Source organism: Mus pahari, chromosome 5, assembly GCF_900095145.1.
Source record: "Mus pahari chromosome 5, PAHARI_EIJ_v1.1, whole genome shotgun sequence".
In the NCBI taxonomy this organism is placed as follows: Eukaryota; Metazoa; Chordata; class Mammalia; order Rodentia; family Muridae; genus Mus; species Mus pahari.
In genome coordinates, this window is record NC_034594.1 from 70,531,290 (window position 1) to 70,544,672 (window position 13,383).

General features: G+C 51.7%; 1 protein-coding gene across 1 annotated transcript in view; it reads left to right on the forward strand.

The window, feature by feature from the left end:
• Window positions 1–6,641, forward strand: part of Crocc2 (ciliary rootlet coiled-coil, rootletin family member 2) — a 58,151-nt gene extending 51,510 nt beyond the window's left edge. The window contains exons 29-32 of the mRNA XM_021199335.1: window positions 1,471–1,569; window positions 1,904–2,029; window positions 4,431–4,562; window positions 6,573–6,641. Coding sequence (XP_021054994.1) covers window positions 1,471–1,569; window positions 1,904–2,029; window positions 4,431–4,562; window positions 6,573–6,641 — 426 coding nt within the window. The remainder of the gene's footprint in view (window positions 1–1,470; window positions 1,570–1,903; window positions 2,030–4,430; window positions 4,563–6,572) is intronic.
• Window positions 6,642–13,383: the final 6,742 nt, after the last annotated feature.

A 13,383-nucleotide genomic window follows, 5' to 3' on the forward strand; every position in this document is an offset into this window, starting at 1 on the left:
TTTTTTTTTTTTTTTTTTTTTTTTTTTCGGTTGTGTAGCCCAGGCTAGCCTCAAACTCAGTACATAGCTAATGGTGACTTTGGACATCTAATTCTCCTGCCTCCACTGCCCACGTACTTTGTTTACAGGAAGACGTGACCATGTCAGGTTTAGGCAGTGCTGGGGATCAAACCCAGGACTCCATGCATGCTAGGCATGTACCCTAGCAACTGAGCTATACCCCAGACTCCCTGAGGGTTTTTACCCAAAGTCTTTCTTCCAGCTTCCCTGGACCCCTTTTGTCACTTTGTGTTTCTGTGAGTCCCTTGTGCACATGCTCCCTGGAGAGGTTGGGCCTGGTACAGAAGACAGCTTGTCTGTCAGTTTCATACGGGTCTCTGTACAGTGTGGGCTTGCTGATTGCTCCTCGGCTGGGCGCTCTGGGTTTAGTTTTGTATGTTCACAGGGTAGACAAGATTTGAGGTGTGCTAACAGAATTTTGAAGAATATTAAACCAAGGTGGCCAGCGTGATCAGCCAGGAGGGCTGGCACACACTAGACAGCAGCAAGCTTGTAACTCCAGCATTTGAGGTCAGATGGATCCCTGGAGCCCGTTGACTGACTAGCTTAGTGGGATAAATGAGGTCTAGGTTCAGTAAGATAACCCCGTCTTAAGATGTGTGGAGGAGTTGGAGAGCTGGCTCGGGGCTTGAAAGCACTTGCTTCTTTTGCAGAGAACCCAGGTGTGTAGGACTGATAGTACCCACATGGTGGGCCACAACACTCTGTGACTCCAGTTCTAAGGAATCCAATTAGTGACCTTTCTGACCTTTGCAGGCACCAGGCATGCATATATACATACATGCAAGCAAACACTCTTATACGCAAAATGAAATAAACTTAATAAAACAAACCTAAGGTAGAGAATGATCGTGGATGATATGCATCGACCTCTAGTATAGACACATGCACCTGCATACACACACACACACACACACACACACACACACATACATACACACACACACACACACACGTGTACAAGCCCATATGTACATGTACACACACCCCTCATGCCCAACACACATAAGCCATTAATTAGGGCCCAAAGGGCAGGTTTAGGGTGCTGGTAGCCTGTTCTGTCCTTCTTAATGAAGCCAAAGGAGATTCAGAGAGTCTTCCATCCTCTGCTGTTGCAGCAACCACTAACCAGCACACAGCACATTACCCGTGACCATTACAGCCTATTACAGCCACATAGACCTGCGAGCTCTCCAGGAGATGCCATGACTTTCATGCTTCTGGGTTTCCTCTCCTCTCCTCTCCTCTCCTCTCCTCTCCTCTCCTCTCCTCTCCTCCCCATCTCCATCTCCATCTCCATCTCCATCTCCATCTCCATCTCCATCTCCATCTCCATCTCCCCCTCCCTCTCTCCTTTCTCTCTCTCTCCTGCCCTTCTCTCCTTCCCTCTCTCTCTGCTTCTCTTCCTAGGAGCAAGTAGACAACCTGCATCAGGCCCTGGAAGAGAGCAGCAGGCACAGCCAGAGCCTTGCAGACAAGGGGAGGCTCCTGGAGCAGCCCCTGCAGCAGGTGAGGGGGTCCCAGGAGGACAAATAGATCTGTCACCAGGAGGCAATGAACCTGCTCACCATGACAAGACTCTGCATCCGAATACCTAATAAGTTCCTCAGCATAAAAGGAGACCTAGGAGATGCCAGAGGCTGGTGTGAAGTCATGCACTGACCCAGATTTGGGGGACACCACAGGGAGTCAGAGGGCTGACACCTCCAGGAGGGTTATTAGCAAGTGCATAGATTGCTGGCAAGAATAAGATCCCAAGACCATCCTCAGACAGAACGCCTGGCTGCGAGAGGCCAGGATCCACCAACCCTGGCTCACATTCATGCAGCCTCTCTCCACTCAGGTGCTTCCGCAGAGCCGTAGGGATCGGGCAGAGAGGCGCGCCCTGCGAGAGCAAACAACTTCACTGCGCACCGAGCGGGCCCGCCTACAGGGGGAGCTCGCGGCACTGCGCACGCGCCTCATACAGGTATTTGTTTCAAGGCAGGAAAGATGCCTAGAGGCACAAGGGAAGGCTGCAAGAAGTAGTGGTGAGGTGGGCGGGGAAGTCCCATGGCTGGCCAGAAAGCAGATGCTGGGAAAAGAAAGGTTGGTCAGGTCGGCTTCAGTGTCTGAACTTGGCCTGGCAATGGTGCCAAGTTCAGAGCCAGCCCCAAAGCTTCAAGCATCTTGTAGAGACTTATCAAGGCATCCTACCTTGACTGTATTTGAGGGAGGTGAAACACCATGGATCAATGGCACCACCCCTGACTTTGTGGCCCGCTCTGCCCAAATACTTGGGGCCCTGGGTCATGTTCACAGTGGAAGTGGCACTGGACATTAAGGATGTTATGGGCTGTGTCAGGGGCAGCAAGGGAGGTGGCCCAGTGTGGTGCTCTGCAAGCCTCCCTCCACGTTCATAGCCTGCCTCCCCTCTGATATTCCTCATGGAGAGTGCTTACTGGGCTTGTGTAGAGCAGAGCAGGCAGGCAGGCCATAATGAGACCAAGCAGCAGTGATGCTGTGTAGCGCTATGGATGGTCGTTGCTCAGCACAAGTCAGGGCACAAGATGGAATCTATGCAGCCTGGTGTCTACTATGCTACAAAGAAATGGGAAGAGACAGGACACAGCCCTTTTAAGCTAGCTTTGCAGAGTTCTGGGCTAGCCTGAGCTAGCATGGAGTTCTGATACCCTCATTGCCCTCCCCGAGATAGAAGAGGCCCAGAGCAGTGGCTCCACAGAAAGCAGTCAGGAGGCAGATGGCATGTAAGGGAGAGGAGGGGAGGATAGAATCTGCCAGGCTGGTCAACTGGCAACCTGATCCCTTGGGACTTTGTCTCCCCCATTTGCAAAGCAAGGAAGCAGAACCATCGGTGTGGAGACATTGAGGGCATCAGGCATGAGAGCCAAGGCAGGCTGCCCCTCTCAAGGCTTTTTTACTTAACCCCCCACCCTAAACCTGCCCAGGGCGCAGGACCCAGTAGGTGAGGGCAGTTACAAAAGCCACCAACCAGCTTGTCTATAACAAGGCTACTTGCCCTCCCCCAGAGGGAAAGCGGTATTGGAGGGCTAGAGTCACCAGGACCTTGCTGTAGTTGCTGGAGGGAAAGATGTAATGTCCCCAGCCCGAGCAGGGGTGGGCAGTCGGATCATACCTTCCTGGATATTGCTGGGGCAAGGGAGGTGGCACTGCCTAGGGGCAACAGAGCACGTTGTGGGCACGATGCCAACCTTGGATCCTTGGGGCCCAAGAGGGGGAGGGCAGGAACAGCTAATTAGTTCCAGGAGGTCAGCTGTGAGGGGCCCACAAACCCATAAACCCTTTATTGGTGTCTCAGGAGGGGAAACCCGGATGTGGACATTTATTTATTTTGGATTTCACTTTTCTCTCCTCTTTATAACCTGCATTTCGAGCAGCATAACTAGATTTTTAAAGAAACAGGGTCCCCTTTCCAGTGGAGAGGACTCTTTGTGTTTTTCAGTCCCGAACAAGAAAGTTTTTTATTCTGTTTCATTTTTTAAGGCTCAGATCCTGACCCTATATGTTTGCCCATGCAAACAACTCCCTTTATCCCAGGGTCCATGAGAATCTCATGTGGGCTTCAGACCCCAGATGGCAAAGGTAGGCCCGCCTGGTACTGAAGAGGGAACTTCCTGACCCCAGGCCAGAAGCAGGCAGGCACAGCAGTGAGCAGACAGGCAGTCTGGCTTAAGAGCAAAGCCTGGCTCTAGTCCTGCCTTGGTGACAGCGGACCTGGTAAGGCTGTGAAGCGAGGGTCCCATACACTTCTGAGAACACCCTGAGAAGAGCCAAAGTTCCCTGTGTGAGCAGGCGGGCTTCTGCTGTTCTCCAAGAGAAAGGATTCCACATCAGTTGTGTCTTCCAGAGGTTCCATCTGCAGGGTAAAAGGACCCCCTGACCTTCCCATGGAAACTACTGATGTCTCACATCTAACCTATGGGACACTCCTTCTCTCCTGTACCCCTCCCTCTTGGTGGGGTGAGTGACTAAGAATGGCTCTGTCTCAGAATGGATAGCTACAACCACCCCTGCCACTTTGACACAGGCTTGTTGGCACTGTGAGAGCAACCACAGCCAGATTCACGGCTTTGGGTGTGTAGAGGTCGAAGGTCCCGTGCACTGCAAAAGGCACAGGAGCATGCAGGACTCAAGAGGCCTGAGGGAGTCTTACAAGGAGTAGGGACACAGGTCTTCAAATGCCACCTCCATTACTAACTAAGGATCACTACAGGTATTTCTGCTGGTCTAAAACAGGAATTGTTCCCCACTCCTTAACTCCTACTGTGGCTACAGACCTGGACAGGGGCAGTACCTCTACTGGGAAGACCCTGAGTCTCTCCACAGTTCTGCTTCCCCTCTCCCCGCAGGCAGAGCAGGAGACCCTGAGGAAGGAGGAGGACACGGCAATGCTGGGGGCCAAGAAGGAGCTGCTGCTCCAGTCTCTGAGTCACCTACACCAGGAAGTAGATGGGGCCTTGCGGCAGAGTCAGCAGCTGCAGGTGAGCTGAGCCAGTGGAGTTCCCGGGCTCTGTACGTAAGCTTGGGGATCAACCTCGGGCAGATTCGAATGGTGTGGTCCCCAAGTGGTGGACCCATGCTTGTCTCATGGTTGTGAATGCCACATGTGCATACATGCACAGAAAAAGGCAGCTGGGCAGGTCACCATCCACGAAGAGTGCCAAGCTGAGACCAAGACAGCAGTGCAGTCCACAAGAGATCCCCTGGGAGTCCCAGGCAGATCCGAACTCAGGACTGAGGGCAGTATTTTAGAGGTGGTGGGACCTTGTGAGTCAGGCGTGACTTTGCAAAATGGCTCAAGAAACAGAACAAAGAATCAGGCAGGCCTGGAGGACAGGGCCATATATGTCTCCTAGGTTCAGGGCTTGACACCAACCTGTGCTCAGTTTGAGGCCTCAGTTTCCCCGTCCACCATGGCACACCGCCCCCATTTCCAGTTAACTACCCTTTAGGGAGGATGGATAATCAACAATATTCAATGACCTCAAAGGGAACCTGGGATGCTGTTCACACAGATTTAAGGCCCACTCCAGGGGCCTGTGGCTTGGGCTTCAGCCCGGCAAAGCCCTTAGCAGGTGGCCTGGACTCAAAACCTGTGGGCTTAATACGTATGCCAGCTCCAGGTCTGCTGCTGGTCCTGGGCCAAGGCCAGCACCCCAGTAGAAAGCAGTGGGGCCAAGACAGGAAGTGCAACCCCCAAGATAGGGTGGGGCATCCCACAGGACCCACCCGGAGGATCCCAGCAGCCCTTGGTGCCTGTGTTCTCATTCCAGGCCCAGATGGCTGAGCTGGAACAGGCCCACACCCAGCGGCTCCAAGAGCTGGCTGCCCAGCACCAGCAGGACCTGGCAGCTGAGGCGAGGAGGCTTCATGAGACCCAGCTGCAGGCCACACAGGCTCTGGAGTCTCGTGAGCAGATTCACCAGCAGAGGGTAAAGGTCCTGGAAAGGCAGGTAGGGCCTGCAGCCCAGGTCCTCCGAGCAGGGTCGTGTAAGGGGAAAGGAAGGGCCTCTGTTTCCGTGGCACCCTATGCAGGGGCAACCACGTGACCTCTATTGGAAGCCTTGGCTCCCAGTTTGCTCTGTATGTCTGCCCTTTCGTGGGAATGGCTCCGTGGCTCAGGTACAGCTCAGGGAGTGGTAGAACTTGGGTTCTGGATCTTCACCGCCCTGTCCCCAAGAGGATGAATAGGATAGTTTCTGTCAGAGGTATCCATGAGACCAGCTAGTCCCCGGGTGATATAACTGTCTTGTACACTTCACAGTGCTGGAACCACGGCTTGTCCTTGGAGTCCCAGGGAGAACACCAGAATGTGAGAAGCTTAGTGGGTTAGGAAGTGCATCTGAACGCAGAGCCCTGGGGATATGCATACAGTGCACTCACACAAGTGTGCGCCTGCATTGAGCCTGTCATAGCTGAGCTGCTAAGTCATAAGAACCTTAGGATCTAGAACCGCTGGCGGGCAGTGGTGGTGCACACCTTTAATCCCAGCACTCAGGAGGCAGAGGTAGGTGGATCTTCGAGTATGAGACCAGCCTGGTGTGCAAAGGGAGTTCCAGGACAGCCATGGCTACACAGAGAAACCCTGTTGCAAAAATAAAACAAAAACTAAACCACCTTAGAACCACTGATGGTCAACATTGTATTTTACAGAAAGGAAACTGAGATACAGAGGCTGGGGAAGTGTCTGCCTTTATCCTCAATTTCGTTTCCCTAACCCACTAGCGATGCTTATTTTAACCCAGTCATTTGAAGTATATTCCTGGCCTGAACAGAAAATAAGCCCTTCACTGTTCACAGGATGCTCGCAGACATTTAAGATGGCAGGCCTAAGCCGATGAGTCCCTCTGTCCGTCTACCTGCTGTTTCTATCCCATGCCCACACCCTTAGGCACTGTAGACTGCAGCTTCCAGAGTCTTCCCTGGCTCAACTCTCCATGACTGTGTTCCTGGGGTCCCTCCCCACCTGACAGCCCATACTCTGTTTCCAGGTAGCTAGCCTGAAGAAACGGCTGGACCAGGAAGTGTGGCAGCGGCAGCAACAGGCCCACAGTGACTAGACCTTTTTGAGCCAAGCACTGACCTCCACTGCAGTACCTTCCCTTCATTCCCTGTGCTGGGTGGCATGCACTGGGGGACATGTTAAGGCTCTATGCTAGTGGAGAAACTGGTGCTATACACTATAGAGGGGCCATGATCAACAAACAAATGTGAGAAGGTGCGCACATAGGCAGCCACCAACCAGAGCACACGACTCCCTCCCCAACTCCTCCCAGACTGCAGAAGTCCTGCCTATGAGGACCTCAGCTTCCAGCTGGGCTGGACCACATTGCCCTTTGATACTCCTTTCTGCTGCAGGGAGCAGGGATGTTGGCCACCCCTCAGACCATACTGGGCCCGGGGCTCCATCTCTAAATTGGACCTGCTACTTGGGTCAGGCACTGGTGGCCAGGCCCTGTCAAACCAGCTCCCTTGCCACGGGCTACATTCCGTGCCCTCAGTTCTGTAAACACAGGGAAACACATGGAAAACATTTCCACCGGCAAGAGCCAAAAACACAATGTCCTGCAAGGCCAGCCACCACACCCCACATCCAGAGGCCACAGAATCTTCCGCATCCAGGAACTGCGGTCCCGTCACGGTGGCAGGTGGCTGGAAATGACTCAGATGCAACCCCGTGACTCGCTGGCCACAGGAGTATTGGCGATCTGAAGCTGTTCCAGAATCTCCCATTTCGCACACACATACACACACACCCAAAAAAATGCTAGAAAATGCCAGTGGGTAATCCTGCTCTGGTTGCTATGGAGACCAAGGCCATCATCTTACCAGACCCTGTTCCTGCCTCACCTGTTGGCATCTGTGTGCCTTTCTCCTATTTAGCGCTGGTCAGAATGACTTGTCTTCCCTTCTGACAAGTCTCTTTGGCACTGTAAATGGCACTTTCTAGTGCCCCTAGGCTACCGGGCAACCTGGTAAATTCTTGCCTGCACCATGGGGTGCAGGTCATCCCATGGCTTGTGTTTCTGCCAGGACCCCCTGAAGCCTCTTCAAGGACTCTGGCATGGGGCAGGAAAGGCAGGAAACTCCTGGAATCCATCCAGTCACAGTCATGTAGCTAAGGCCAAGATATGTGACAGCCTGTCAGTTTACTTCAAGATCACAAGGGACTTAAAATCAGCCATCTCGTCAGACCTCTGGTTGAACTTAACACGTAATTGAGGTGGGCCGATAGGCTTTATCGCCGATGACAGTGTGAAGAAGGGTCCTGAAGCCCAGGCTCTGAAAGGAAGAACACAGAGACCATTGGTAATGGCTTCCTTGGACAAAGGAGAAGTTGGCGGTGCCATAGGTACCCTGATATATGCCCACCTACACACACAGTAAACACAGCCTGGCAGAGGAGAGAGGATGGGCTGACCCATGGAGGCCTGAGAAACTGGGACTTTGTTGTTAGCCCTCACCTTCTTCCTTCTCTGGTCTGCAGCTCCCCTGTGGAAGTGTTGCACCATCCCCTCAAAAACCCGAGAGGGGAACAGAAACTGGAGATTTCCACAGAAGGCCAAGGGGTTCCTCCACTGCTTATTCAAGGAGCCTGCCTAAAGCATTAATGCCTTCCTCTTCCTGACCTTGCAAGGCTCACTGGTGTCCCAGGGATATCAATGGGACTGAAGTTGACAGCTGAGGAGGTATCCTGTGAATATACCTGGAAGCAGGGACACACTTCATCAGGGAGAGGTCTGGACACTTCTTAGCACCAAAATGAGACACTGTGACCCAACCAAGGTGCTCCCTGGTGACCTAACCAAGGTGCTCCCTGGTGACCCAACCAAGGTGCTCCCTGGTGACCTAACCAAGGTGCTTCCTGGTGACCTAACCAAGGTGCTCCCTGGCGACCCAACCAAGGTGCTCCCTGGCGATCCAACCAAGGTGCTCCCTGGTGGTCCAGGACCATCTTTACACTGGCTGCTCAGGAGAGCATTTCCAGTACAGTAAGGGCTTCTGAGATTGCCACACTTTGAGTATTTTCATCAATGTAGGAGATATGTGTACTTATTCAACATAAAGGAATGTATTTGTGTTGAGAAGGGATATTTTCTAAAGAATATATTGCATTTCTCTAAACATTTTCTAAGGCATATGCACATTGGTATGTGTTAGCTGGTGATCACTGCCCTGGGCAGAGTGGGTGATTGTGGAAGGCCTTCAAAGAAGTGCTCTGAGACCACACAGTTTATGGCTGTGGAAACCTAGCAATAGGCCAAAATCAGATAGGTAACTAAGTATTTGCAGTCAGTGGATCAAATCCAGTACTCCACAGCTCACCCCATGCTGGTCATGCCCCAATCCACCTGCTCAGAGGAGCTGCAGGCAAAGGCATGCAAACTAAAGTGGACAGAAGGGCACCCCACAGTAGAGGGGAAGTCAGAGAAGGAGGCAGCTGGGGTGAACAATTCAGATTATGCAGGTGGTAGGGGACCTGGCCTTCTGCCTCTCACTCCCCAGAGTTTGAGAGGAATGGGCTCTGATACCTCACTGCTGGAACTGCCCAGTCTCACTTCCAAGGGAGGGACGGTGGTTTCTTCATTTGGTTCTTATATGAAGTTCGATGGATGCCAATGTCCATTTGGAAGATACTAGCCCAGCTGTGAGGCTCACCTCCGCTCGTGAGCTGAACATTCTGCGCAGGTACTCTGGATGTCTATGAAAACATGAAACTGGCCCTCATGCCTGGTCTTGCAACGATAGAGTCCCAGGGCTTCTCATGATGCCTGGAGTTGTACATATAGTGCCTCCTACTACATGTCTGGTACTGGCCAATCTCTAGCTGTGACAGCGGAGCTCTCCCTGGGCCCAGGCCCTTGTATTCTATTTGTCTTCCCCCTCTAGTGACCTGAGAGGCTGGCAAAGCTGGTGGCTCCAAACTAGGTTACCCAAGGGTTTGGCCAGAGCTCCATTTTAACTATTGTTGGAGCAGGATATAACCAGCATGTACTGTTGAGATGTCTAAGACATTAATATTTTTAAAATGTAGCCTGTGTCAGTTGAAAGTGGAGATACATCTGAGAAATGTCACTGGGCAACTTTGTCACTGCAGAATGCTGTGGAATTTGTTACACCAACCGAGATCACTGCAATATCCTTGGGTGATCCGCTCTTTGGAAACCATCTGGAATATGTGATCTTTGCCTGACTGAAAGATTGTTATACAAGAAAATAAAACCTCACAGGAGAAATGTAAAGGTTAAACCACCACACGTAATCCAGGCCCCACTGCTGCAGAGGGGAGCCTGAGAAGTTCCTTTAGGGTGGTTGGAGTGGGCATGTTACTCTGAGTACCGTCTCCCAAATGTTTTACTTGGCATGATGATATCAGGGTATTCCCAATTCCTTTAAAAAAAAAATTCTAGCAGCATGACTTTAATCTGTTGTGGTTTCTCAGGTCTACATGCCCAACCTATGTCAGCTGCCTCAGTGTTCGGGAGACAGGGAATAGAGTGCTCCCTGCAGGAGATGGCCTCCAAGATACCTGTGGAGCCCAAGTCCACGTATGCATGTGTTCCTAGCCACCATGAACCTCAAGTAGACTCAGAGATTTCCATAGACCAACTCCTGCATCACTACCCACTCGAGTGGGTGGGAAAGTTCTGCCTGAGCCCCACCTGCATTCAGTTCCTATTTGTTGGAGGCAAAACAAGTGATGGCAATTTTGAGAGCATTTGCTGAGCTCCAGCTAACTGTTACCCCAAGATCAATAGCAATGGTCACACCGTGGGTGCTGAGGTTGTCAGGTCTCCTGTGCACATGCTGCGTGCAGGTATGACGCCCCTCCCCTCTTGGTCAAGGTGAACTGTCCAGTCTTACATATGGGTGGGCCATGTAATTCTCCTCAGGAGATGGGACCCACTTTCCCCAGGGCCCTGAGGCCTCTCCCAACCCATCCTGGAACAGTAGATAGTCACTGGTGGGAGGGAAGGGCTTGTTTGTGCTGTATGAAGGAAAGAGTTATTGTAGAGAGCATGTGTTACTCCAGCCACCTCTAAAGAGAAGGAGCAAAAGGTAGGGTAGGCTGTAGCCTCAGGCCTGCTGTGTGGGACCAGCTGACTAACCTAATTCCCCTACCAGGCGGAACAAGGATAGTGTTCCCCATCTTGACCTTCATGGACTCCTAAGGCCTGAACATCTGGTGGGGTGGCTCTGGGGCTCCCCCATGTAAACAGACACACACAGTCAGGCCCTAAATTAAAGTGTCACAGGCCTCTTGGGAAGCTCAGGTTTCCTGCTGCAGAACATGAGCCTGCTTGATAAAACGATTTGGGTTGTGATAAATGTGGATTTTCTGTGGTAGAGACAAAGGCGCCCTTGAGCCCAGAGGGGAACCTAAAACAGCTTGTTGCTGAAAAGTATTTCCTGATCATATTTTTAGCACCTGAAAAAAGATTTCTCTCTCTCTCTCTCTCTCTCTCTCTCTCTCTCTCTCTCTCTCTCTNGATTTTCTGTGGTAGAGACAAAGGCGCCCTTGAGCCCAGAGGGGAACCTAAAACAGCTTGTTGCTGAAAAGTATTTCCTGATCATATTTTTAGCAAGTATTTTTTCCTTTTGCTCTCTCTCTCTCTCTCTCTCTCTCTCTCTCTCTCTCTCTCTCTCTCTCTCTCTTTTTGCCTGTGGGTCTCCTGTGTGTGTGAGAGAGAAAGAGTGTGTGTGTGTGTGTGTGTGTGTGTGTGTGTGTGTAATGTGATACCCAGCAACAACAGTGAGATCTGTTAGTCTCTCCACCTCACCCCCAACCCTGTCTCCCAGGCCTTGTTGAAAATCTACACAGGGCACCCAGTTGGGGATGGCCGTAAGCACCACACCACTACCCTTGATGGAGAAGAGAGGATCCAGCCTGCAGCTGGACCTGTGCACAAGCCCAGCTCTGAGATGGGCCTCTGTCCTGGCACCCCGCAGCTGGTCAGGAGATTCTAGTGGAAAGCAGTCAGGACCCCATGGCTCACCACTAGCGCACCACACCTGCAGGGATACTCAACGACTCTATTGAGCACCTGTGTACTTGACAGTGTGCTGAGTGCTGCGGCAACCCAGAAGTCCCCAAGCAGACCCAAACTCTTGACTAGGACCCTCTGAGGCATGTGCTCCGGGAGAAGGTTGGCAGCGTTGAGATGGGAACAGAGACAGGCATTAGGTAGAGCGAGGTTGTGTGGTCGGAGAGAGCAGGGATCGGTAGTTATGGCCTCTTCTCGGTGTCCCATGGGCAGAAAGGCAACTCTGAGTTCTCTCTAGGCTTGGTGCTGCCTGCTACACTTCTGTATGAGAAAGCCAATGAGAGAGGAGAATGGAGCTTCCAAGGAGGCCCCGTGCCCAACACTAGGAAGCAAGAGGCTCTTAGGTCCCCAGCTCAGTGGCCAGGCCTGCTGGCAGCTCTGTGCTAAAAGCTGTGCAGGAGGAGGCCTGGTCCTGACCGTGATGTGGTCTGGTCAATGAGACGAGGGCGTTTACCAGAGAGTATTCTTACATCCAGAAGCCTGGCCCAAGGTCTGATCGGTTTTTGTTTTGTTTTTGTTTTTGCTAGACAGGGTTTCTTCATGTAGCTCTGACTGTCCTAGAACTCACTCTGGCCTCGAACTCAGAGATCCACCTACCTGCCTCCTGAGTGCTGGGACTGAAGTCACCACCGCGCCTGGCACCAGAGGCTGATTTTCTCTGGCCAACTGTACAGCAAACATTCCACATCTCCAGTCTTGGCTTAGCCCTCTGCCAAACAGGGTCACTGCACAGAGCTGGAGGGGTGGGCCGGAGGAAGGAAAGTCACGCACGCACCAGGTGTGGGGTACAGGTGGTCAGTGCAGACAAAAATGGCCGTCAGGGGCCGCCTCCTTAAATCTGGTGCCTGGTCCCTGAAGCTGAGGGTTGAGAGTATCACAGAGGTGCTAAGAACAGGATCTTTGTAAGCTAGGAACCCCTGACTGACACATGGAGACCTCTCTGCTATGCTTGAAAAATAATATGCAATGTCCCTTGTGGAACTGAGACACAGCACATGCTTGTTAGAGAGATTTTGAGAAATCCAGAAAAAACGCAAAGCCAGCACAAACCAGAATCTCGGTGGCAGCTGCTGTTACTCCTGTAGCTTTTTCTTTTTTCTTTCATTTTCCTTCCTTGCTTCTCTTTGAGAGGTAGCATCTTGTCTTTGGGGATCCCAGATTTGGCTTATAGTCACATGTCACCCAATAGTAGGATCTGGGAGCAGACAAGGTGGTGGGAACTGAGGCTCCCAAGAGGCCCTAAGGGGACACAGAAAGAGACCAGATTGCACCCCTGAGGCAGGACAGCCACTTACAAAGCAATTCTTTTTTTTTTTTTTTTTTTTTTTTTTTTTTGTTGTTGTTGTTGTTGTTTTTGTTTTTTTGAGACTGAGAACTCATATAAATGATATAATAGCTTTTTTTTTCTTTGTGAGACAGTGCTTTTTTTCTCTGTACAGCCCTGGCTGTCCTGGGCTTACTTTGTAGACCAGGCTGGCCTCAAACTCAGAAATCCGCCTGCCTCTGCCTCCCGAGTGCTTGATATTAAAGGCATGTGCCACCACGCCCGGCACAAAGCAATTCTTTTTTTTTTTTTTTCAACTTTTATTAGGTATTTACTTCATTTACATTTTAAATGCTAATCCCAAAGTCCCTTATACCCTCCCCCCTCCCCTTCCCCCACTCCCCCTTCTTGGCCCTGGTGTTCCCCTGTACTGGGGCATATAAAGTTTGCAAGACCAAGAGGCCTCTTTTCCCAATGATGGCTGACTAGGCC